Raw genomic sequence first — 26,432 nt, forward strand, 5'->3', positions numbered from 1 at the left:
CCCACAACCACCGCTCGTGCTCTGCCCCCTCCCTGTCCCCCCACCTCATGCATCATCGCGTGCAGCGACATCCCCTCCATCGTCACCAACCAACGACGCCACCAGTACAGGCACCGACCCCGCTGCCCCCACCGGCCACCGACGCCAGCATCACCGTCCACCGGACCGACCACCGGAGCGTCCATGCATCGACAACCCCGCGCCATCCTCTGCCCCCTCATCCGTTTCCCCAACTCACCCTCGCCGCCTGCAGCGGAATCTCCTCCACCGCCACCAGCCAACGTCGTTGCCTCAACATGCCACAGAACCCGCTGCCCCACCGGCCATCGACGCAACCATCACCGCCCACCGACACATCTAGCTCACCGCCTGTGCTCGACCCGCCCCGCACCACCAGCTCGACCCCCCCTCGGATCTACCACCACGTCGGCGGCGAGCGGAGCAGGCACCCTCATTCCATCCGCACCATCGCCAAGGCTTCACCCGTCGATTGAATCTGCCGCATTACATCGGCCGCCAATTTCTGGAGCTCCCCATCCCCAGTTCATAGGTACTCTGTTTTTTTGTGCATTGTCCCAGATTTGGGGTTTGTTCTCATCTTTTTGCAATGAAATATGCTGTCTAATTCATCCTAGTAGACTAAATGTTCCCTATGTTCATTCATGGAATAACATTTTGGTTTGAATTTTTATACATGGTACCCGTGCTTCCTATATGCGCAATTTATAGTTCAAGTACACCCCCAATATGCTTCCTATGTCAAATGCTTCCATGCTTTGCATTATTGTTTCAAACATTGTCATTGTATGCTCCCTTTTCTATTTTCGCAATATGTTATAATCTAAGTTACTTGCTTTCGGTAGAATTTTACAAAGCTTCATAGAATATCATTCGGTGCTTCGTCAACATAAACAGGAGAACAAAACATGCACCCTTTAATTTGATTGCCTGCTTCAATAGTATAACCAACACAAATGCACATCTTCCTGTTAGTTGCACCCTGAGTGTACCTATATTGTTTTATTTCTTGAATAGCATGTCAGGCATGGCCGCTTTTATGGAAAAGGGGGTGTTGTTGGTGTCGGTCGACGTCCTCTCCATTGACGTCGCTAGCACTAGGTTCTGCAGTGTATGGTTTCTGATTCGTTCGTTTTATAGAAATGCTTCCATGAAAACCAGCCACTAGGATAAGCATCCACTCAATGGAAGCAACCTACTAATGCCTGTGTCATGCGCCATATTCATCGTGTGCCCATTTTTTATGCTCCTGTCACGAAACAAAGGATTCAGTTTTTTGCACTGTATTTTGCTGTCGTGCCTAATACAATACATCCCAATATGCATCCTGTGTAAAATCTACACACACATTGGGCGGCAAATTTGTTATGTATCCCTTTTTTTGAAAACCCCTTGCTTCCATTGAATAGCACAAATGAACCTGGTCGCATCTGAAAATTGCATCACACACATATGCGTCTGGAGTGTACGGGTTCTGATTTGGTTGTTTATAAAAATGCTTCCACCCGTATAAGCATCCACTCAATGGAAGCAACTTACTAATGCCTGTGTCATGCACCGTATTCTGAGTCCTCTTAGTGTAACATATCCCTCTGCTAATGTGGCCACTTTTTTGTGCTCCCGTCATGAAAAATGCATTCATTTTTTTTGCATTGTAATTTTGCTGCCGTGCCTAATACAAGCATACAAATTTTGCTAACCCATCACATTACTCTTTTTTCTCAGGTGACAATCAATAATGACTAAAAAAGATAAAGAATCGCTCATGCTCCAGAGTCCATATGCGGCTGGCCGGTTGTGCTTCCTCAATGGTCTCAAAGACTAATCTAACATATGGCGCAGCTGGTCGAGTAGTTGTTGCATCATTACCACATGGAGCATATGTGTCCCCTTCAATGTCCTCCATGATTTCATCCCACAAAGAATTTTTTTTAGCATCACCATTGTACACATGAAATCGCAGAGCCAAAACAATGGGCCCAAGTTGAACACAACTGAAACAGAGACCACATATGAATATATCTGAACCTATACGGTTCTACCAGACCACAACATATTCTGAACACAGACAACGGCAATACAGTCTAAGCTTCCATCAGCAAATAAATTTGAATCTACAGGCAACAAAACGTGCTTCTAACTACTTGCTCTCACATTCATCATACAGATTCATCAAGGATCCCTCATGTTTGGGTTAAAAACCAGCCAAACAATGCATCAGACTACCAACATACATCAGAGCTACAATAAACATCCGAAAAAGGACAGCTAAAAACTCTGAATATGTACCAAGGTGTTCATGTTACCTCCTCATCTCCAATATTCAGCACAAACGGATTCATGTACGTCGGATTACTCGAAGCCACAACACCCAAAACGCCTTTAAAACCGCTGGTACTACACGATCCATGCCGCCAGATTGCATCAGAAACCCCCTATACTTGATATCACGTCTTAGATGCGCCATTTCTGCAGATTCTGGTCTCTCAAAGGAAGCATGCGCGCGGGAGGAAGAGGCACAACAGACGAGCTTTTCTCCCGCGGGAGGAAGACGTATGTCGAGGGCGTACTTTTAGGGAGAGTTATTGTGTACGCCCGACCGCTTAATTACAGGCTTTTAAACCCTCTCAACCTGTACATCCCACTAATCTGATGGATTCCATTGCCCCTGATCCGACGGTGCATAAATAGTTTGATGGATGCTAAAACGCCTGTAGTCTGATGCCTAACGCTTTCCCGAGATAAAAGACTTTGCACGTGTGGTCCACACCACGCGTGGCGTCCACGCCAAATCAGCCGGATGATTCAGATCGTTTTCCTTTTGCAAAGGGAAACGTTTCCCCCCTGGCGCGCCGGCCGAATCGTTCGGCCGGTCGCGCGCGGGTCGCGCTAGCTGGCAGGTGTATGCATCATTTTTCTGTAAAAATTGCTGCAATCGTGTATTTTTTTGTTACAAATGTTTTTTATGCAGCTTTTTTCTCGTGTAAATTTGTTGCGACCAACGTTCATATTTGCTACAAGCGTTTTTTATTTACTAGATTTGTACAGTAAAAAAGTTGCATATACGTTTGGTTGCAACTCGAGTTCGTTGAATTTTTGCTACAACCGGCGTTTTGACTTTTGCTACAACCGTGCTATTTTTTGCTATAACCGGCATCATTTTTTGCTGCAACCGTTCGCTGAAAAAGTTGCATACACGTCATGTAGATTTTTGCTACAATCGGCGTTTAACTTTTGCTACCACGCATCATCTTCTTTGTTTTTTTGCTACGATCATGTAGATATTTTTTTGCTATAATTAATTTTTTGTTGCAACCGTTGCGAAAAATGCTGCATAGCGTCGAAATTTGTTGCAAGATCTGACGGTCCCTGTGCATATCGGACGGTCAGCCTGCGACCGGCGCTGGCGCTCGCGCCGGCGCGCCGGCGCCTAGTACTCCCCTTTGCTTTTGCAAATCATTCGGCATTCTGTAGCTTATCATACTCTGTTCTTCGGCCCCGCTGTTCTTCCTCCCAAACCCCCGTATGTAGAACCCGAGCCAGCAGCCATGCTCCGTCGCCTCCTACTCCGCCATGCCCGTCGGCTCCATTACTCCTCCTCATTCTCCTCCGCCTTACCCCTCTCCTCGCCGACCTTCGCTGTCTTCGGCGCCAACACCGGCGTCGGCAAGACCCTCGTCTCCGCTGGCCTCGCCGCCTCCCTCCTCCGTTCCCACGCCGCTTCCCCCTCTGCCGTCCTCTACCTCAAACCGCTCCAGACCGGCTTCCCCGACGATTCCGACGCGGGGTTCCTCTACCGCAGGGTCCCCGCGCTTCTCCGCCCCTCCCACGCCGCGCACCTCGCCGCCTCCATCGACACCCTCTCCCCTGCCCCGTCAGTGGAAACCCAATCCCCTTCCCGCGAGGAGGCGGCCTTCTCCTACGACGGGGAGGGTGAGGCGGTGAGGAAGCTTCTGGCTTGCAGGACGCTGTACGCATGGCGGGAGGCGGTGTCGCCGCACCTGGCGGCGGAGAGGGAGGGGATGGCGGTAGAAGACGCGCATGTGAGGTCGCTCCTGGCAGCGTGCCTCGTCGAGGGGGAAAATTTGGGGAAGGGGGAGGGGGATGTGTGGAAGCTGGTCGAGACTGCCGGCGGCGTGGCCAGCCCGGGCCCGTCTGGCACGCTGCAGTGCGATCTCTACAGGTGCGTTGTAATGCCTCTTCAGCGGTAAATTTGCTGTTTTACTTATTTAATGTTACCAAACGCGTACTAGTAAGCATGTTTTGCGGGGTGTTTAGTTTGAATTAATTGATTTCTCAGAAAAAGAAGTCTGAATTAATCGAGGGAATGAAATGGTGCGCAATTTAGTGTATGATGCAATTGACGTTTCTGTTATATATACTTGTTTCCAGTGTTTAGTTCAGTGGTATAGTCTGATGTTTGTTCTGTCTATTCACAAGGGATCTCAATACCTAAAAAAATCATTAGCTTCTTCCATTGAAATCACTATCACATTGGTAGTTTGTAAGAAGATATCATGCAAGCTGGAGATAACAATGGTGGTTAGCGAGCATGATAATTGCGGTGAACGATCTGCTGCTTTGAAGTTCTCTTGATGTTATATGTTGGATATCGTGCTGATTTGTTGTGTTTTCAACCTTTCATTAACTGGATCAAATTTATGTTTTTATTTTACAAGTGCTGAAAGTAATCACATATTTGGTGACCGTTTCTGAAATATTTCTGATGTATGTCTACACGCTCATCTCTTCTTTTAACATGCTTTGTTTCTTGGGAACTTATGGTGTTATTACCAGACATCGAGCATACTTTGAAATTCTTTTAACCATGGTTGAACTGGTTACATCATTACATCTATTTTTAAAGAACCTTGTGGCCTATTTAACTGTTTGCACAAGCTTCTTTACTGCTAGGTTTATTAGACTGATTTACATCAACACACCTCGTGATTACGTGACTCTTGGCAGGCAGTTTAGGTTGCCTACTATTCTTGTTGGAGATGGTCGTCTTGGTGGTATTTCATGCACTTTATCGGCATATGAAACTTTGTTGCTCAGGGGGTATGATGTTAGCGCAGTAATTTTGGAAGATCATGGTTTGTCAAACAACAAGTTCTTGCTTTCTTACTTAAGAAACAGGTAACACGGTTCAGTCTTTTTGTTATTTTTATAAATGTTTTAGCAGCTCCAATTTCATTGATACGACAACTTCACAATGTTTGTACTATTTAGGGTACCAGTGCTTGTTTTGCCACCTATTCCAGAAGATCCATCAGATGACCTAACTGATTGGTTTTCCGAATCATCTTCAGTTTTTGGTTTGCTTGAAGATGCCCTGCGATCTTTTCATTTGACAAGAATTCAGAGGTTAAACAGTATGCAAAGAAAATCAAAGGATTTACTGTGGTGGCCCTTCACTCAGCACAATCTTGTACCTGTAGATTGTGTTACAGTAATTGATTCGCGCTGTGGTGAGAGTTTTTCAGCATACAAGGTTTGTCCAATCCATATTCCAAGCTTTCGAAAAGAATTTTGAAATGAAGCTTTGAAACATTAGCGGCATTATTATGGTATCTTTTGATGTAGGTGAAAGACAACAAGATGATGATGATCCCTCAGTTTGATGCATGTGCAAGTTGGTGGACTCAAGGACCTGATTCTAAGTTGCAGGTTATTCTTGCACTTCCTGTATTTTCAGAATCTCTTTTACCTTGGTTTGCTAAGGGAACTCTTATTGCAAATGTTTTATGGCTAAAGTTCTGTATGTTGAACTATTGACATGCAATTTTTGTAGCCTAAATTTCTCTTTTCATCATCAGATTGAACTTGCAAGAGATATGGGCTACGCTGCTGCTAGGTATGGCCATGTGATGTTTCCAGAGAATGCTCATGAGCCTGCTCTTCGTTGTGCTGAACTTTTGCTTGGGGGGATCGGTAAAGGTTGGTGCTTTTACTTGTTTTTCATCTATTAGGGCATTTCTAACCGATCCCTTAAAAAATAGAGGAGTAAACCTTGGAGTAAACCTTAGTGGAGTATATTTACTCCACTAAGTTTTGGCCAGACCTAGCTGATCCCCTATATATGACGGAGTAAACTTAAATTTGGCTCATACATTTCGCCGAACACTTGCTATGCACCTCCGTGGCGAGTGGCAGCCATGGTGACCACGCCGGCGGCAAGCAGCAGCAGAAGCACACAGCGGGGAGGAGCAACGGCAGCAGCAGCACAAACCGGTGGTGGCGACCACCAGCAGCAGCAGCACAAACCGGTGGTGGCGACCAGCAGCAGCAGCATGCACTGGCGGCGGGGAGCAGCAGCAGTAGCAGCACGCAGCGGGGAGGAGCAGCGGCGAGCAGCACGCACCAGCGGCGAATGGCAGCAGCAGCTCGCACAGGCGGCGAGGAGCAGCAGCAGCAGCACGCACCGGGTGAGGAGCAGCAGCAGGCACTGGCGGCGGCGAGCAGCAGCAGCATGCAGTGGCCGTACCAGTAGTACTACGGTCAGGGGTTGCCGGCGAGGCCAAGGGAGCTTCACGCGAGTCCCCGGCCGGCCACAAGGAGGCCTTTGCGTGAAGAAAAATTATCCTCGGCCGCCTCCAGACGGAGTATATTTACGGGAGGGAGAGGCGCTGGAGGATAATTTTTCCTCCACTAACCGTTTTTGGGGATCGATTCGATGCGTATTAGAGGAGTAAAACCGACTTTTTACTCCTCTAACGCCGGATAGGGGATCGGTTAGAAATGCCCTTATAATGTATGTGCAACATGATCAAACTACACGAGTATAAGTCACCCTTAATGAATAAAATAGTGTATTAGTATGAAAGATGACTTGTTTAAAGTACCTTTTAGCTAACAAATTCCGCAATTTAGAGCTTACTATTCGCACCTGAACACGTTACTGTGTGCCTCCGACGTCGAGCGTGATACGCTAGACACGTCGTGAGAGGAGCCTCACTGGGAGTGCGATACGCAAGACATGCCGACGAGGTCTCTTGAGACCCGATGCCCCACACGCCCGGGAGGGACCACGTCAGGAAGTGTGGCGACAATGGGCTGCCCTAGGTCGGCTTGGCTGCCCCTAGAGTGTTGAGGTTCGTTGACATTGAAGACGAAGAAGCAGCAAAAAACCAGGGCAAAGGAGACGTAGGTAAAAGATAAAAGTAGTAGATTGATTTGTCCGATTGTGTGTGGTCCAATCAGCCATCACCCTTCACATATTTAAAGGGCGGCTAGTCTTACTGTAAGAGAGTAGGGCTCCTAATCTAAATACATGCTTATCTGATTCAATCATCTAATCTCTTTCCATGTGGGCAACTTTCCTCCCCCCTTTTTTTCTCTTTCTTGCCTTCCAAGTATTGTGTGTCTAACTTGGTTATCAACACACTCCCCCTTATTTTTGGTCAAAGCTTGTGGGCCAAAAAATAACTTGCACCTATTTTGAAGACTAAGGACATGTTCATACATATTCTCAAGGCAATAACAGTTTATCAACCGTGTTATAAGGCCTAATTGTGATAATCAAGTATCGGCCATGAATGCCCAGGCTTCCTGCTACACATGTGGATAAAGCTTCTTCAAATATACCATTGAGAGTTGGGGGAGAAGATTCCTTGTAAAGATTCCACCCAGTTCTAATTTATGGAAACCACCCTCACAATCTTAAAAGGACCTTCCCGACCCGGAGACCACTTCCTAAACTTGTTGCTCTTGAGCCAATTGGTAGAATCACCTTCCACACTAGATCAACAACTTGAAAGTTCTTCAAGTTGACCTTTTTGTTGTAAGCTCCTGCCACCCTTAGCTTGTCTTTCTCTATGACCTTGAAAGAAACCAAACACTTATCGACGACTTCATCAAGATTGTCTATCATCAAATTGTGAAAATCCACCGCCGATAAGTCGTTTTGCTTAGCTAATCTCAAGGCGTCCAGATCTACCTCAACGGTTAGAACCACCTCTTATCCATACACAAGCTCATATGGAGTTACGATTGTAGCACCATGTGTAGGATCGTAAGTAGGTCTAGAGGGGGGGGGGGCGGTAATTAGACTACTGACCAATAAAAACCCAGCCTTTTCCTAATTTTAGTCCTTGGCAGATTTTAGCAATACTAGCAAGTCTAGTCACACCCTACACATGCAAGTCTAATATAGTAGGCAACGAAAAGTAAAGACTTTGCACATGAACGTAAAGGAGGGGTTGGAGATAATCAAACACAATTATGACACGGTGATTTTTGATGTGGTTTCGATAGGTGGTGCTATCGTATGTCCACGTTGACGGAGACTTCAACCCACGGGGGTAACAGTTGCGCGAGTCCACATAGGGCTCCACCAAATATGCAATCGTTACATACCTTTATGCACAACTTGGTGGCACTGTGTAAAACCACTTGGTGAGACCGACTAGTGCAAAAGGTCTGAACTTTAGGCTTTTCGGTGAGACCGGATGAAACAACTCGGTGAGACCGATGGGTGATGACCTAAGCACTTTCCACACTTCGGTGAGATCATTGAAACCACTCGAAAATTCCGAGATGAAATCAATAGGCAACAGAAGGTTGGCAGGTGCTCTTTGGTGGACCGAAGAGTCATCTCGGTGAGACCAAGGCGTTAGGGTTTAGGCAGCGGCTCTGTTAAGTGTAACTCAGTGAGTTCGGGATAGATGGTTCGGTGGGACCGAGTTTGACTTTAGGATTTTGGACAAATTAATAATGTGAGGGTGTGGCTGAGGGTTTTCGGAGCAATATTTCTAAGCACTTTCAATCCAAGCAAATGATTCATGATCAAAACCTCATCCCCTTTTAATAGTATTGATCTTGGATCACTTAACAAAAAATGTAGTGTCTTGAAGCTTTCCCAACATTTGTCCTTTTTATTTTGAGGGGTCCACATCTCCGTCCTATAGCCATACCTACATTGAACTGTACCTGAAATATTATTTGAGAAGCATTAGTTCAATGATATATACTCCCTCCGTCTCAGTTTACAAGTTCGGCACATGTACCTAGGTCATCAATTTGGCCAACTTAATTAGAGGCATATATTACAAAAATATATCATTAGAAACTTTAGATGTTCTATTTTCTAATGATATAATTTTTATGTTAAACAATATATTTTATATAAGTCAAATTAATGACCTAGGTACATGTGCATGCTTTCTAAATTGTGACGAAGGGAGTATATTGTTATTAATTACCAAAACCACTCAGGGATTAGATGCACTTTCATCATGCCTTGAGATTGTATGCGCCAACAAAGCCTTGGACTACCCATTGCCATCTTCTTGGATTATCTTCAATCTTCTTCTTGACGATTTTAATTATTATCTTATTGCTAGATTCGGCCTGTCCATTGGCTTGGGCATAATGTGGATGAATTGAGCAACTTTATCTTATAAGATTTGGTCAATTCTTTTACTTGACTCGATATAAAAGATGAACCTTGACCTGAAGTTAATGTTTGAGGAATACAGAATTCATGGATGACGTGCTCATAAATGAATTGAATTACCTCCACGCGAGCCATATTTTTGTGAGGCGCTGATTTACGTACAACACAAACCGATGCCCCTTTGAAGGAGGGTAAATCTGTTCAATGAAGTCCAATCACCAACCTCTGAATGGCCACAACTTGACGATGGGATGCAACATAGCCCCAGGAGCTATATCACCAAACTTTTGACAAGCTTCACACCCTTCATAATATCAGAAGCAATAATTAATCATTGTTGGTCAATAAAATTTAGCATGCGCAACAACCACTTCAGTGTTTTGACTGATGAGTGCCACAAAATGCCTTCATGTACCTCTCCCATAGCAATTCTTGCTTTGTCTTCATCCAAGAACTTCCAAAGACTATCAACCGTTCGGTGATAAAGATCAACATCTATCATGTCCACCCTCTTGAAAGCCACCTGTCGAACTGTCATGACCACCCTCTTGTGATAGGTACAAGGGAGCCGGGTTTTTGATGAGATAGTATCGATTTTGGTCGAGGAGACTTTCAACTACACCAAACACTCGACGGCACCTTAGCAATCGTTGAACCAACTCCATGATTATTGACAGTATTGGAAATAAGATCAACCTGATCGCTAAGATCAATCCCTGCATGTAATCGAAGAACATGTAAGAATTTAAGATATGCAAAATTTGAATTGCTGGTATTAGGAAGTACTCCCTTCGTCCTGGTGTAAAAAAACGCTCTTATATTATGGGACGGAGGGAGTACTTTATTAATACAATGGGGTTCCGATGACGCATAATACATGGGGTCTTGCGACTCTCGTGTCTATGGACAGCGAATGCTAAAACTCAATCAAACAAAACCCAAACCCTAATTCGGCACCCTAAGGGATATTTAAAGATGTATAAAGGGGGAGGGGGTGGGGTGGTCGAACCGAAGCTTAAGTCGGTCTCCTTCCTATTCTAAAAACTGCATGTAGTCTTTTAATCTGAGATTACATGGGCCTGGTCCGAAACTGAGGTGGCGCACCACCTATAGATGGCTATGGGCGAAATTATAGTGTCATCTTGTATATTTCGTCCATGTCTCTCATATGTTATCGTAGTAGCTTCAAAGTCCTGAAATCGCCACTTGAAGCTCTGTTTTCATTCCTTGTACGCTTGTGCCATCTCCATGCTTGATCGTACTCCAGTGCGTGTCCCGCTTGTCTGTGTTAGGCCATCCATTCTTGAGTGGTACATGTTAGGAAGTACTCCCTCTGTCCCAAAATTCTTGTCTTAGATTTATCTAGATATGAATGTATCTAGTCACGTTTTAGTATTTTGATACATCCATTTCTAGACAAACTTAAGACATAAATTTTCGAACCGACGGAGTATTAGTATTGGTCTAGGAGTCCCATTAGTCTATGTTTACTTTCCTTGCATCTCAAGTCTTGTGTAATATATATATGCCCCTTGGGCATTCAATAAAGATAAGCTGCCTTGATATTTTGTGTTTTCTCGTGCCATGCGAGTCCACCATACCTTTGTCCGTCAACCTTTCTCCCGTCCTAATCTTTTCTATACAACTTTTGTGGCTTACTTGCCCTTGTTGTTTTATATAAGATTTTCTGGACTCCTTTTGCATTGTCGATCTACGCCCATCGCGCCTTAACCGCCGAGCTTCTTTCATTGCCGGTTGTCGGGGACCATGATTTTCTGCGCAATGCTTTATTCTCTTGATGTGCCATCTTCTTTTGACATCCCATCTTCTCTTGATACTTCTTTTGTATCTTCAAGTGTTGCGGTGTCTTCCTCTGATGTGCCATCTCTTCGTTATCCCCTTTGGCTTGACTCGACAGGTTTTGAAGACTCTTCATGCTACGACGACACTCTCAAGACGCGGATTTGGATTATCATTTTTTTAGTATTACACTTCCTCAAATACAATGCTATTTCATACACTTTGCATGTGAGGGGGGCGGGGTGGTGGTAGGAAGTGTTAGTATTGGTCTAGGAGTCATATTAGTCTATGTTTACTTTCCTTGCACCTCAATTCTTGTGTAATATATATATGCCCCTTGGGCCTTCAATAAATCCTTTTCTTTTTGGAACTTAAGCTGGTGTTGTTAGGGGGCTCGGGGTGTAACTGTAGTAGGGATGTCCTCATCATCTTGTTCTCCTGGTAGAGAGGCCGACGCACCACCCCTAACAGGCAGTTTCAAACACCCTGAAATCCCCCTCAGCCACGGAGTCCATTCAGTCCACTTGGGAATCATGCCTCTTCAACTGCCAATCACCTTCCCCGTGCTAGAAATCAAGCCTCCCCTGGACGGATCTTCTCCTGATGACATTGTATTGTGTTGAAGGAAGGTTTTGCCATCCCTCGATGAATCAGAGGTGCCGCGTCGCCTCTCATCCGACAAGAGACGACGTGTTGTTGTCACATTGGCTACCGGCTGTTCCAAATATCGGTCAATTAACCGCCGATATGGTCAGTTAACTGCTATCCAGACCCCTTCCGATACGAGAAGGGCGATTAACTGCTGGGCATCTTTTGCCCTAAAGCTGGCACGTTGCCTCCCTACTTTTCAATGTGCAGGTTTATGGTCTTCCAGATTGGCTTTAACATCATCAAAACCTCAATGCAACACTTTTCCTTGGTGCTATGTAGCTCCAGATTGCATATTTAGACACTTAGTACACTGCGTGTTGCTATATTGCCCAGGATATATAGATATGGCCCTAGTTAACCTCCCGATAAATGGGTTACCGATAAATTCAGTTACATGGCCGATTTGCCGTTGAATCCCCACTTGGCACTCGGCTGATATGGTACCAGTTATCGATATCCTGAACATTGCTACCACAATTGCAGGAGAACACGAGAGGAGCAGATGAGGTGTCTGTTATTGTGTTGGTTAGGAAAGGGTTGCTTCATATGACGAGCAATGCTCCAACGCCTTAGATCAGACGACGAACGATCGAGTTCTACTGATAAGCCAACTACCGATCGACATCCAATTAGATTTTCCATAAAGAATATGGATGAGGTGCCAACCGAAGATCTTTTGGGTGGATGCGAATCTTCCGCTTAGTTTCTTATTAGCTCAATCTTCATTTTCTTCACTTCTGTTCACTCTTTATGTTAGATGTTTGCACATCATTCTTATCCTGAACTCGAATACTCCTCTTGGAAATCCATTCCATCTTATAACTCTTATGCATTGAGCCTTTGCAACTTCTTCCTTTGCCAACTTGATAGACTGAGTGGACATCTCAACTGTGATTTTGATTTGAGTAGTGGCAATTCTTTCTTGATTTTGGGCACTTCCAACTCCTTTTGTTCAGATTTGGCAACTTCTCTACTGAGATTTGTTTCCTTTTCCTCTCTACTTTTAGTAGCTGATGTTCCAACATTTTGACCCTTTTTCCATACATTGTTGCGGTCGCCTTTCTTGACATGTTAAATTCTCTTGATTTCTTCTTTCCTTGAGCTTCGGAGCGATTCACTTGATTTCTTTTTGATTTTGCACATTCCAGACAACATGCATGGTCTTGATTATATGATGGAAGTTGTGCCTTTGAACCATACCAGTCCTATGATGAATGTAGAGATAACTCAACATAAGGAGGTACCCATGTCATTGCCATTGGCATCCCAAAAGGAGGACAATGGAGCTGTATTGAACTCCTCCCTTGGCCAACCCCGGTCTTCAAACTTGCGTCTCGGGGCGATCTTGTCTTCTTCGCACTACTTGGCCGATAAGCAATTTCCACTTCACTTTCCTTTTGGTATTTTTCTAGCAACTCCTCAAAAACCTTTGTTTTCTTGCTCTTGTGCTTATCATGACCTTCCTTTTGTCTTTAAATTCCCTTGCCCCCCACCCCAAGTGCCTAATGTCTTCAGTACAACTTTGCTAAAATGTCCACCTTCGAGAATGTCTTCAGTGTCCATCTTTTGAACAATTTCTCTACCTGAAAGCTCGATCCCATCATCTCCAGTATTCACCCTCCCACCTTTGAATGAATCAACTTGAAGTAGTCATTGCAACAACTTTTTGCCATCAAGACCAATTGAAATAGACTAGTCATCCTTTTGCATTCCAACAAATTTCAATCATCCTTTATCTATGGTCGATTGCATTATTTAACGAAACATGTTGCAATTCTTAATGTTATGCTTGAATGAATTATGCAACTTGCAACACATTCGTCCTTTATTGATGGATGATTATCAAGAATCCTAATATAATCATTCTTCAGCAATATGTCGAAGATATGAGCACAAATGCTCAAATCAAAGGTACACTTCTCATTCTCTAGCCGATCTTGTTGTGAGAACAACTTTGGAACTAAGCAAACGAATTATTCAAATTTGACACCCGCCATTCGGTTATGGATCGTCATTTTGTACTTTTTCTTCGATGCTTTCGGATAAGATACTATACAAGCATGGGCTTCCTCTTTTTTTGTAACCTCGGCCTTATGTCTTTGAACCAAAATAGTCACAACACCTATATCTTATTTGAGACCAAGTGTAAACCAAGCACCAAACAAGCAAAGCTACCCATGCAGACATAACGAAGTATGAATGAAACAATGGGGAAAACATTAGCTGTAATAAATTGCCACTATCGGTCTCTCTAGATGGCATAATATGTCGGCCGATATGCTTTGTAACAATCTTATTACTAACTAACAAATTACCCTCAATTGGTCTTCCAAGATTTCTTATGAGAATTGTAATTATAGATGTATCTGTTAGGAAAGGAACTTATCTCTATTGAAGGCCCAAGGGGCATATATATATTATACAAGACTTAAGGTGCAAGGAAAAGAAACATAGTCTAATAGGACACCTAGACCAATACTAATACTTTCTACCCCCCTTGAAGAAGTGTAACACTAGAAAAAAATGATAATTCAGATCTGCATCTTGAGAGTGTTGCCGCAGCATGAAGAGTCTTCAAAACCTGTCGAATCGCCATGGGGGATAACGAAGAGATGGCACATCAGAGGAAGACACCACATCACTTGAAGATACAAGAGAAGTATTAAGAGAAGACGGGTGGTCAAAAGAAGATGGCACATCAACAGAATACAACATTGCGTGGAAAATCATAGTCCATGACAACCGACGGCGAAAGAAGCTCGGCGGTTAAGGCATGATGGGCATAGATCGACAATGCAAAAGGAGTCCAGAAAATCCTATAGAAAACAATAAGGGCAAGTAGGCCACAAAAGTTCTATAAGAAGGATCAGGACCGGAGAAAGGCCGACGGACAAAAGTTTGGTGGACTCGCATGGCATGAGAAACACAAAATATCAATAGATTTGATGGGCGCAGCGGAAAATAAAATAAAAACTAGAAAGCACATAGTAGACTAGATGCAATGGCGGCAAAAGAGCACAAACACCGAAGAAAAGTGCATGTGCGAGACAAACTCGACAATACACAGTCAAGATCGAAAGGAACCGAGGCATCTGGCGCCACGTAGCAGCAAGTAGACATAGCAGCAGCCAGTAGCACGCTAGCAACACGTAGCAGCACACCGGCACCATGTAGCACATGTTTCTTTTTTCCTTTCTTTTGCTGAACCAATCTAGTCAACACAATTTTGACCGGATGGCTAGAACCACGTGCCAGCAAGCAGGCTGGCAGTCGCGCGTTATGCCCCTGTTGGCTGAAGGCAGCAGACACGTCTTGCGCGTCTTGGCGGAAGGCAACCATCCAGCGGTACGTCTTGGCGGTGGCCCGATCTTGTCGAGGCATCGATAACAGTCGAAGAGATCTATCGAGAAGAGAACCGTCGGAAGATGAGATCGACCTAGAGAAGAATAGATTGATTGAGTGGATCGTAAGGACGAGTTGCGGCGTCCAGAGACCTAAACCTAGGCTCTAATACCATGTTAGGAAAGCAACTTATCTCTATTGAAGGCCCAAGGGGTACACAAGACTTGAGGTGCAAGGAAAAGAAACAGAGTCTAATAGGACTCCCAGACCAATACACTTTCTAACAATATCAATAATAAATATACGACCAGATTTTTAAATAGGTAAATTACTTGTCAGATGTACCTATTCAAACTTGTTGGGAATCATGATGATTGCGTGATTTGAATGATATCTTGCTCCGCTTACTGATGGCTCTCCAACACCTTGTCCTCTTCTTCTGGATCCTATGCCTCATCACTCTAATGCTTCATGTCAACCAAACTTTGTTTGGCTACAATGCTACATGCGTTTGCTGGTGATGCTCGTCAATTTCTTTGGCACAAAACTCATGGTACATAATTAAAGCTCCCTTAACTCCGGAAAAATCAAGCACGATCGTCTTGCCATGTCCTTGCTCAACCAAGCTTGCCTCTTATGTTTTGATAGATCCGAAACATGTACGATTTGATTTGGCTTTTCAATAATTGAACTACCCTTATTATTTGAATCGCTCTTCTCATCAAGTCTATCAATTTGCATAGCTTTTTTTCTTGCTTAATTTTAGCCCATGTTGCAACATGATATGGAATCTGCCCCCTTTTATTTTATGTGTTCAAGGCAAAAAAGCATTATACCTTGGCTCAGCGGTAAATCTGTTGCTTTGTAACCATGAGTTCTGGGTTCAATTCCTGGAAACAGCCTCTTGCAGAAATGTAGGGGAAGGCTGCGTACTAAAGACCCAAAGTGGTTAGACCCTTCCCTCGACCCTACGCAAATGGGAGCTATGTGTATCGGGCTGACCTTTTTTCAAAGAGCACTATATCTGCCCATCGAGGTTAAAAAACTTTTCATTTGTAACTTGCGCCTGTTTTGTCTAGGATTGTCCCCTTATGCTTTACTCTTTCGACAATGAAACATGGGTGATGCCGAAACTTTGCAATTGTGTAGGGGATGTATAATATGCTATAGTACTAGGTGAAGGCATATGCACTAATGCATAACTTTTACTCATTCGGTTATAATCGTTGTGAAGGTGTGGAGCCGAATTATGTATATAGCATTTGCATATGGTGCTGAAGGGTAGTAACATGAGGGGTATCACATGACAGCTGAAGGTAATTAGCCGAATAATTAGCAGCAGAATGGCTAGTTCTCCCATCCATTGACATGTGTAGTGGTAGACTCGCATATTGTGAGTTAATTGCTAATGGATAGAACAGTAAAATATCCTCTTGCATGCATTGAAATTCTTAACATGAGATCTTCCATAATGATAAACTGAACTAACCACGTTGTTCATTGGCACATGGGTTTGTGGGGTTGCCGATGCATGAGTGTTTGAGATGTCTCGTACTCCGTCCATTCCTTTATATAAGGTGTATTTTTTTTTGCTAAAGTTCCACAATGTAAGGTGCTTTCTTCCAATTCCCCGTAATTCCATTGTAGCCCTCCAGAAAAAGGGAAGTATATCTCTCTCCCAATTGCATGTATCTATCCTTGTAGCAAAAGAAGGAAAGTATCTCTCTCAATTGCATGTATCTCTTACTTTTTTGTACTAATTGGTTTACCTGCCACTAAACAATAAAATTTTCAAGGGTAGTTTCATCCTAAATTCTCTATAATTTTGTGCCTCGGTGATCGTGCCGAAAATTATACACCTTACATAAAGGAACGGAGGGAGTAATGATTAACTAAACTAATCATGTTGTGCATCGACATATGGATTTGTGGGGTTACCGATACATGAGAGTTCGAGATGTCTCATATTGATTAATTGCATTAATCTTGTTGTTCACCGATATATGGATTTGTGAGCATGAGAGTTCAAATACACGTGTTGCATCTTGCCAATATCATAAGAAGTTTAAGTATGTAAATTACTTTTGCATCAACTCTTGCATGTAATCAAATGTGCAATTGAAAATTCTAGGGTTAGCTGATACAATATGATCATCAAAGGATCTAGCAATTGTTAAGTTTCATGCACTAGCCAACGCAACCAAAAATCCGAACTGATGGAAAGGGATAGGCAAATCCACATATACACTTCAACACCCCTCTCACGTGTGATGCGGGAAGTCAACACGTGAATAGACTCGGAGCTATGGCTCAAGAGGCCTATACATGGACACATAGGGGTGTAGCAACATTTTTTTTGGATAAATTGCAAAAGCCAGGACTTGAACTCAAGACCTTAGGCCTTGATACCATGTTAAGCTTCATGCACTAGCCATCGCAACCAAAAGTCCGAGCTTATAGAAAGTGCATGTGCGAGACAGGAGTAGTGAAGAAAACACCGCCAGGAGTCAGCGGGCAGTGAGGGACATGCAAACCCGATGAAAACATATTTTTTTACTTGAAAAGAACCAACAACCGAACGAGACAAAGCAGCTAGCGCACTAACAGATGCAGTCCAACAGGCGTAGACCAGGTCCAGTCGAAGACCACATGCAGTCGGGGGCTTGACACCGGTAGGCAGATTAGGCAGCAGGCAACTTGGACGAGATCCAGGGAACGAGTCGATCCAGAGGCCACCGATCCAGAGCAGTGGACTAGGCCGAGCGATTCAACGGATCCTGTGGCAGACTACACGATGGCTCGATCTGGCGTGGAGAAGTGTTGCGGCATCTCGTTCGGAAGTACTGCGACCGCTCGATCTGGAGTGCTGCGACAGCTCAAGGAATCCTGCAGCGGAGCGAGGGAGGAACGGGTGGATGAGGCCGGTAGGCACACCAGGCGGACGGACGTGACAGGGGAAGGAGACGGCCTTGCGTTGAGAAAGTAGCGGACGTGGAGAGCCAACGGCTACGAGAAGAGAAAAGTAGCGGCCGACACGGAGGACGGCGGCGATGTGTGTGGATCAATAGCACGAGTTGCATTGTGCTCTAATACCATGTAACGAATATGCAACTTGTATTCCCTGAGGGCCAATGGCCAATATATACATACATGTACAGGTGGAAATATGCAGGAAACCCCTCATACAAGGGGGAAAACATATAGGCCAGAATATAACTATAACACTAGGCAATCAACATATACACTTCAACACCCCTTCTCACGTGTAATGCGGGAAGCCAACACGTGAATAGTCTTAGAGGTATGGCTCAAGAGGCCTATGCGTGGACCGGGGGGGGGGGGGGCAACAACAATTTTTGGATAAACCGTGAAAGTCGGGACTTGAACTCAAGACCTTAGGCCCTGATACAATGTTAAGCTTACTAGGCAACACAACCAAAAGTCTGAACTTATGGAAAGGGCTAGACAATCCACATATACACTTGAACATCAACACCAACATATGAATTAATTGCATCTACATAAGTAAATTGGGTATTTATATCACTTGTAGATTGCGAACCCTTGATGATGATCTCTTCGTAACAACAACCGTCACAATGGACAAAGTTTCTTCCCCCACGGAGTTGCCAAAAAGCGTCTTCTCACCAGGCCCGGCCCTGAGGGGGGGGGGGGGGGCAGGGGGCGGCCGCCTCGGGGCCCCCTCTCGATATATGTTGTACGCTGGTGGTCCGTAGCTTCTCCTGGAAAGAAATTAGCCCAAGTAAAGGAAAGACGTAGCAGCATAAGGCAAGTACACCATAAGAAAACAATCACGTCCTCCAATCAGTACGTCATGAATCGTATCCCTAATTCACTACCCTATTCCCTTCTCTCTTGCATCATCCCGAACCCCCGATCACAAGTTGCATGCCGCCGACAGATAGTATTCTCCGGTAGATGGATCCAGCCACACAAAACTCACACGCACATCGCCAGGCCATGGCAATTGACAGCGCCGAGGGCCTCCGGCCGGTGTCTGTTTTCCAGGCAACGGGCGTGCGATGTGGACTGCAGGCCGGGACATGTACATCGTCGAGTGCCTAGTTTCTGAGCGTCTAATTAAGGACGCCGATGCGATTGGTACGAGGTATATATCATCGTACTATTACATATTCCCTAATCCTTGTAGGTACGTCGCTAATTAATTAATTTACCTTCGCATACATATATGATGCATATCTTGCACGGTTAAATGGTTTGGCAATATCATGCATCTACAAGAAACTGTTGGATAAAATTGATCTGACCCTACCATAAGTGAATTTGCATCAAGAATCAATTTAAGAGACTCGAACTTATGTATCTATTTACTGTCATTTGACTTTGCTCGGTAGTGTCGTACTGTCGTAGTCGGGTTTTTCAATGTTTCCTAGGATCAACGGATGTCTAATTTTTGGAGTTTTCGTTCGTGTACATGTATGTCCTCAATAAAAGAATGAGTGAGCATGTGTCATGTGGATCATGAACTTACCACTAGGTCCCATGGCAAGCGGGGTGTTAGAAGAAACTTTTAAGATAATATCTAAAAAATATTAGATGTAAATATCAAAATTGGGTGCACTTTAGTGTTAATTGGTAATACATATTATGCTATGACCCTTATATTAGGGGCCCTCATTATTTTGTTTCGCCCCGGGCCCCCAAAATCTCAGGACCGGCCCTGCTTCTCACACTAGTACGTCACCATGTGCCTTTGGCATGGAGCATGATACGCAAGACACGTCACGAGAGGAGCCTAACCAGGAGAGCAATAAGCAAGACACGTCGACGAGGTCTTGCCCAGGAGGGACCCCGCAGGTCATGCGGCGACAATGAGCTGCCCTAGGTCTACCTGGTCGCCCCTAGAGCCTGGAGGTTCGTTGCCGTTGAAGACGAAGAACGAGAAGCAACAAACTACAATAAAGGAGAAGTAGATGAGAGATAAAGAAGTAGATTGATTTCTTGGTTGTTTGTTGTCCAATCGGTGATCATCCTTCACATATTTATAGGCGTCTGGTCTTGCCATATGAGAGTAGGACTCCTAATCTAAATGTATGTTTATCTCATTTGGCCATATAATCTCTTTCCTTATGGGTGAGTTTTTTCTCTTCTCTTTCTCGCCTTCCAAGTATTGATTGCTAAATTTGGTTATCAACACATATTAGATTGGTAGATAACTGTGCTTACCTGAAGAAAGGAGACAGCAAAATGGACACATTTGTGAACAAATGATAGGTGCTTATCTGATTCATTCATCTTTATATTTCCACGCAAAACATTATTTCTGGTTTGCTGAGATAATAATTGTTCAGTTGTTCTTGTTTTATTATCAGTGTCCTGTTATTCAAGCCATATTACTCAGGAACATTTTGTTCATTGCACATAGCTTTCTTGTAATTTGTTGGTCAGATTGGGCTTCCAGAGTTTATTATTCGGACAATGGATCAACGGCAATTGAAATAGCTCTGAAGATGGCATTTCGCAAGTTTTCACTTGATCGTGGAATTCTACTCGATAGTGACAAGAGTATTATTACCAACGGAAGAAATATTCAGTTAAAGGTTTGCTGGTCTTATGCTACAAGTACTTATCCTCATTTGTTAACCATACCAGTAAAGGTCACTGCCTGAGATTTTTTAGGTTTTTTCTGGACTCAGTTTACAGTTGACCCAGTTTGTATTAGTTAGGACTCGCGGTACTAGTTTCTTCGAACTCTCTCTGCACTTTCTTATTATCGTGTTTAACATTACTCTATGGTCGATTGCATTACTTGAGTGAGTGTTGGCCAAGATAGGATAAGGCCTATGCTTTGTTTGAGTGGTTGAACAGCCAAAATGGACTCCGTATGAGAAAATTATGCCCGTTTTCGTAAATACTGCACAAAACCGATTCCGACCGAATTTACTAGTTCTAGTCTAATCAGATCCAAAATAAAATCCAATTGGGCGGAGTGAAGATGCAAGCAACCGCAAGCATGATCATGACCGAGGGCGGTGGCCGGGACGTAGTGGAGTTTGATGGATGTCAGTGGTTGTCAGTGGAGGGGCTGATAGTGCGGTGGAGGCGGCGTGACTAGTGTGAACTGAACTCAAAACTAAAGGACTAGAACCTAAAACCAACAATTCTACATGACGATACAGCTGTAAACTCAAAGATGGAATGCACTGAAAAGAAAAATTGTGACGGCTCAGACTGGCTTGGACAGGACAATCTAACCCTATTTATTTTTTTGCTTTTTCGTGGACTACAGGTATACAAAACAAATGCAATCTAGACTACAACAGAACTGGAAAATCTCACCGAGTAATCTGAAAATCTGATACCATGTGATATGTACAAGGTGTTCCGATCTTTCAATGAGATAGTATCAATTTTGTTGACCCGACTACACTGAACACTCAGCGGTGTGCCTTAGCAATCACTAAACCAAATATGCTATGGTTATTGACAGTGTTGGAAACACAGTCAACCTGATCACGAGGATCAATCCCTACATGCAACCGAAGAACAAGCGAGAATTGGAGATATGCAATCTAAATTGCAGATATAAATCGAAATACTTGATTAACACAATCAGGTTTCAATGACGCGTACAAGTCTGAGGTCTCACTGGTACTCGTGTCTATGCAAAGAGTAGCAAACGTTAAACTCAATCAAACAAAACTCAAACCCTAATTCGACACCCTAATGGGGATTTAAGGAGGTACAGAAGGGATGTATGTTCAGAAGTGGCGCAACACCTATAGATGGCTAAGGATGAAATTTAAAGTGTCATCTTGTATATTTCGTCCACGTCCCTCACGTTTCATCACAGTAGCTTATTTATTTTCGCTTCTTGTATGCCTGTTACCGTATATTCTTATTTATTTTCGCTTCTTATATGACTGTTGCTGTATTTTCGCTTCTTGTATGTCCTAGAAACCAAAGTACCTGGCATTTGAGTTGGCGTGTGCAAGCTCCTTGTGTTTCTGGAACTTGAGCTGGTATGGTCACGGGGGCTGGGGGTGTAACTGTGGTAGGGATATCCTCATTGCTCTTCCTCTTTTTCACTCATTAGAAAAATCTTTAGTATCATTATCACTTGAGCTAGTTTCTTGTGCTTGCTCTTCCATCTGCCTCTCTTAAGAGATTTAGTTGGCCTGTCTTGATTTTCTTTTGATCTGCCTTTATAATGCTCATTATTCTCTTGGGCAATTGGCTCTTCACTTAGTATATGGCCGAGAGCAACTTTACATCTCTATTGTCCCTTCTCAACTTACCTTGCTCATTCAAACTATCATCAAATTTTATATATTGCACATCTTGGTTCTTCAGCATTTGAACAATCAAGTTGGTAGATTGTGAAAAGAGTGGTGGCTTAGGGGCAGTAGATGAAGTTCCTTCTCCTTCATCTTGAATCTTCACTTGAGGAATTTCCTTAGAAGGTGAAGCTTCCTCGTCTTCAACCGTGGGCTTCTCTTTCTCAGGATTGTAAACCATGTGCACACAATCTATCTTGAACTTTTGATCTTGCACCACATGATTTATAAGCTTTTGAATATAAGGAGCAAAGGGGCAACTTCCTGATTGATCATGTGAAGCCTCTCTTATGCACTCACATATGTATTCCATGAGATTGAATGGAGTAGCCTTATCAAGGTTGGCCATTAATTTCATTGGGTGCGCTCTAATGTTTGTTGTGTCATCTACGTTTGGATTAAGAGTGAACCTTAGGAGGTAGTTTGGAGTGCTAAAGTCTGGGAAGAAGACCTGTGGTTTTCCTATAGCTCTTTGCAGGTATTTTCTCCTTGTAGAGGCACTTCATATCTTTAGTGGACAACTTTGGCCTCTTATGGATAGACTTGTATCTAGGATTGTTAGACCCTTCCAATCCAAGCGCTTGGGCAATTTCTCCCATATTTGAGATGTACTTGATCCTGTTGTTCACATCCATGAGAAAGATCTTGTGGTCTTATTCTCAAATTGGACAGTGGCATAAAACTAATCCCTTTATTCCAATCTTCCTTTTGAGCCATTAGAGCATCAACCTTGCTCATTGCACATATGAACTGGACATTGGGATATCTCTGAGAAATATAGATTTACTAACACCTTACCTTGTTTCCCGCTATGTAGATTTGAGTGGAAAAGTCGATTTGGTGAGCACGGCAGATTTGGAGGTGTGGTATGTGATTGGAAACCATGCTGCAGACCCATAGCCATTTAGGGGTTCCAGCCAATTTCTGGAATCAGCCGCTTGCGAGGACCCCATATATGCTATCAACACTGGCAACCGTACCCCTCGAACTCTTTTATTTGGCTTACTGACCCCCATTTCCTTCTCAAGTCATTGTCAAATTTCACATCTATACTTCTGTCCTCACCATCTTCCAAAACTTCTGTCACATCTATGAACCTTCAGTTCATCTGATGGCACTGTGGTGACTGATGTAGGGCTTACTCACTGCATGGCGGATGCTGTGGTCATCTACGAGTTGTTAACATGCAGAATTTGGAAAATTAGGTGAATAGAATTCCAAATTCACGAATAGGGTAATAAACATAACTCTAAAGGTCCTTTTATATACGAGAGGCCTGGGATTTGGATCGTTAAACATAATTTCAGTTTCGGATTAGATTCAAACACTCCATAAAAACAACTCCAGTATTCATATTATTACGAAGAATTAATGGTGTTTTTGCCTTGTTTCATTATTTACACTGTGTAATTTAGTTCCTCACAATGTCCAACTTGTTTGTTCTAATTGATCAGTAGTTCGTAACTATATCTGGAGGCAAACAAGGTAGTCTGGACCAGAAATATCTAAATCCCCATTTCGTCCCTTCTTATCTGTTGACATATTAATTGAATTCTTTGATCTCTAGGTCCTTGCTCTAAAAGGTTCATATCATGGTGATACTCTGGGTGCTATGGAAGCTCAAGCTCCATCAGCCTATACATCGTTTCTTCAGCAGCCATGGTATGCATCAAGTTCAGTTTCACTTGTAGGCTGCATGCTTAGAAATATTCACACCTTTTTCTGATGACTGTCTTTCCCAACTATTGCCATTTTGTTGCACTACTGTTGCCCTTTCATACCTTGATTTGTCTGTAGACACAGTACATATTTCTATCAAGACATAGAGCAGCTGTTCCTCTAAGCCCCTTGCTTGCTATTGGTTCCAAAATAAGTAAATGTGGAATCTCTCATTTAAGGATTTTTTCTGCAGGTATTCTGGGCGGGGACTTTTTCTAGATCCTCCAACAGTGTTCATAAAAAATGGGACATGCACACTTTCTTTGCCCCAGGCGATACAGAATTGTCATCTGAGCCCTGGTGATAAATGTCGGTAACTTGTTTGACAGATTACATATGTGTAATTTTAACTTAATTATATTTTTGGACTGACAACAGAAATTGCAGGTTTTCCTTCATTAGCTGAAGTCTTTTGCAAGACTAGGGACTCATCATCTGCAGCTGATTTATATTCAACCTACATATCACAACAACTTTCAGAATATTCCCTGTCAAGCAACACAGAGCATATTGCGGCACTTATTATAGAACCAGGCAAGTACATTGTTCTCCATCAGCCAAGTGAACTTCTTGGATATTCACTGTTTGACATATGCCTATTCACTGTTCGACATATGCCTTGATTTATATTGAGTTGAATTGGAGGTTCCACGGTAGGATCACAATTCTTATAATCGATCTAGAATCTAGGATCACAAATCGTAGAAACAATGCAGAACTGTTAGGATTGTTGGGCCAATCTAGGGTTGCAGAAACGCAGAATCATATGCCACAATCGAGATTCTGATTGCGTCACACAGTCGGCTAGAGGTGTGAGTGTGTGCTCACTCCACACAAGTTTTTGTTCTCCCATTTGTTGGTATGTACATGTAAAAACTGTATAATTGCTTGTTTTTGTTTTTTCTGTTTCGTATGTTGCTGTAATGTTTGATCCTCGTTTACTCCTATTCATGCAGTGATACAAGGTGCTGGGGGAATGCACATGATAGATCCACTTTTCCAGCGAGTACTTGTCCATGAGTGTAGAGACCGAAAAATACCTGTAATATTCGACGAGGTATTCACAGGGTTCTGGCGTCTTGGCGTGGAGGTAACAGGTCGCAACAATCTTCACGGATTATACATGATAAAAGTAATCTCAAACCTTTCAGAAATAATGACAATTTCTTTCTTTCTCAGTCTGCTTCAGAGTTGCTCGGCTGCTTACCTGATGTTGCATGCTATGCTAAACTGATGACTGGTGGGTTAGTACCATTAGCTGCAACGGTAACAACAGAAGCAGTTTTTGAGGCCTTCAAAAGTGACTCTAAGGTATACTTTGAATGTGTTTCTGTGTGCTCAGGCTTCAATAAACTAAGAGCTTCATTTTTTATGTTATCTGAAAAAGGATTACAGTAAATCCGGTGCTGGAGGCACTGATAAGTTTTTTATAATGGTCCAGCTTACAGCGCTTTTACATGGCCATTCCTACACTGCTCATGCCATGGGCTGTTCTGCGGCAGTAAAAGCTATCCAATGGTTTAGAGATCCATCCACGAATTCAAATCTCGATTTTGATTGTATGAAGCTCAAGGAGGTAATGAAATTTAATTGGTTCAACTTGTATAGATTTGACGGAGGAAATGGTCAGCAGTGTGTTCTTTCTATGTTCTTTGTGTTTTGGAAGCGCCGGTAGTCTCCATTTTTAGCATGTTGACCATTCTTTTTGAAGAACCCAAAATGTTGAATGTGTGTGTGTGTGTGTGTGTGCGTGGATTGGGGGGGGGGTTGAATAGGCAACTAAATATACGTCACAGTAATATGAAATTACCTAAAGTCGGAGATGAATGATTTATCCCAACTTCACAATTTGGGGAAGCGCTAATCTTCGCTGGAGAGGCATGGGAATACCAAGTATCCTTAATGACACAGTCTAGGAACCCCCACAACTCCAACAGTAACACGATCCGCAAGGGATTCAGTGGGAATCAACTTTCTCAAATCTTGGTTTGGTGGAACTGTAGATCAAGATCTCACCTATCTTCCCTAAATTTGTGGCAAGAGTGGAGCACCATGGAAGGCGATCTCAAGCTTTTGGAAGGTTACAACAATGGTGGAGAGATAGTGGAGTCGTTCCCTTCCTTGTGGGAAAGGACTTTCTAAACAGGGTCCCTCTAATGCCTACTCGTTGGGCCACGTACAGAACT

At 43.4% G+C, this 26,432-nt stretch overlaps 1 protein-coding gene across 2 annotated transcripts in view; it reads left to right on the forward strand.

Moving 5' to 3' along the window:
* Positions 1 to 3,486: 3,486 nt before the first annotated feature.
* The window catches only part of LOC123401312 (bifunctional dethiobiotin synthetase/7,8-diamino-pelargonic acid aminotransferase, mitochondrial), a 41,021-nt gene continuing 18,075 nt past the window's right edge, over positions 3,487 to 26,432 (forward strand). Inside the window, exons 1-12 of one of the 2 annotated variants that reach the window (XM_045095085.1) lie at positions 3,487 to 4,201; positions 4,987 to 5,157; positions 5,251 to 5,512; positions 5,605 to 5,688; positions 5,838 to 5,958; positions 20,639 to 20,790; positions 24,095 to 24,189; positions 24,440 to 24,555; positions 24,634 to 24,780; positions 25,203 to 25,336; positions 25,426 to 25,557; positions 25,688 to 25,822. In XM_045095085.1, coding sequence (XP_044951020.1) covers positions 3,567 to 4,201; positions 4,987 to 5,157; positions 5,251 to 5,512; positions 5,605 to 5,688; positions 5,838 to 5,958; positions 20,639 to 20,790; positions 24,095 to 24,189; positions 24,440 to 24,555; positions 24,634 to 24,780; positions 25,203 to 25,336; positions 25,426 to 25,557; positions 25,688 to 25,822 — 2,184 coding nt within the window. In that variant the 5' untranslated portion in view covers positions 3,487 to 3,566. Of the gene's footprint in view, positions 4,202 to 4,986; positions 5,158 to 5,250; positions 5,513 to 5,604; positions 5,689 to 5,837; positions 5,959 to 20,638; positions 20,791 to 24,094; positions 24,190 to 24,439; positions 24,556 to 24,633; positions 24,781 to 25,202; positions 25,344 to 25,425; positions 25,558 to 25,687; positions 25,823 to 26,432 lie in introns of those variants that run through there. The other variant, XM_045095086.1, reaches the window with a different exon arrangement.

This window comes from Hordeum vulgare, chromosome 6H (genome assembly GCF_904849725.1).
Source record: "Hordeum vulgare subsp. vulgare chromosome 6H, MorexV3_pseudomolecules_assembly, whole genome shotgun sequence".
In the NCBI taxonomy this organism is placed as follows: Eukaryota; Viridiplantae; Streptophyta; class Magnoliopsida; order Poales; family Poaceae; genus Hordeum; species Hordeum vulgare.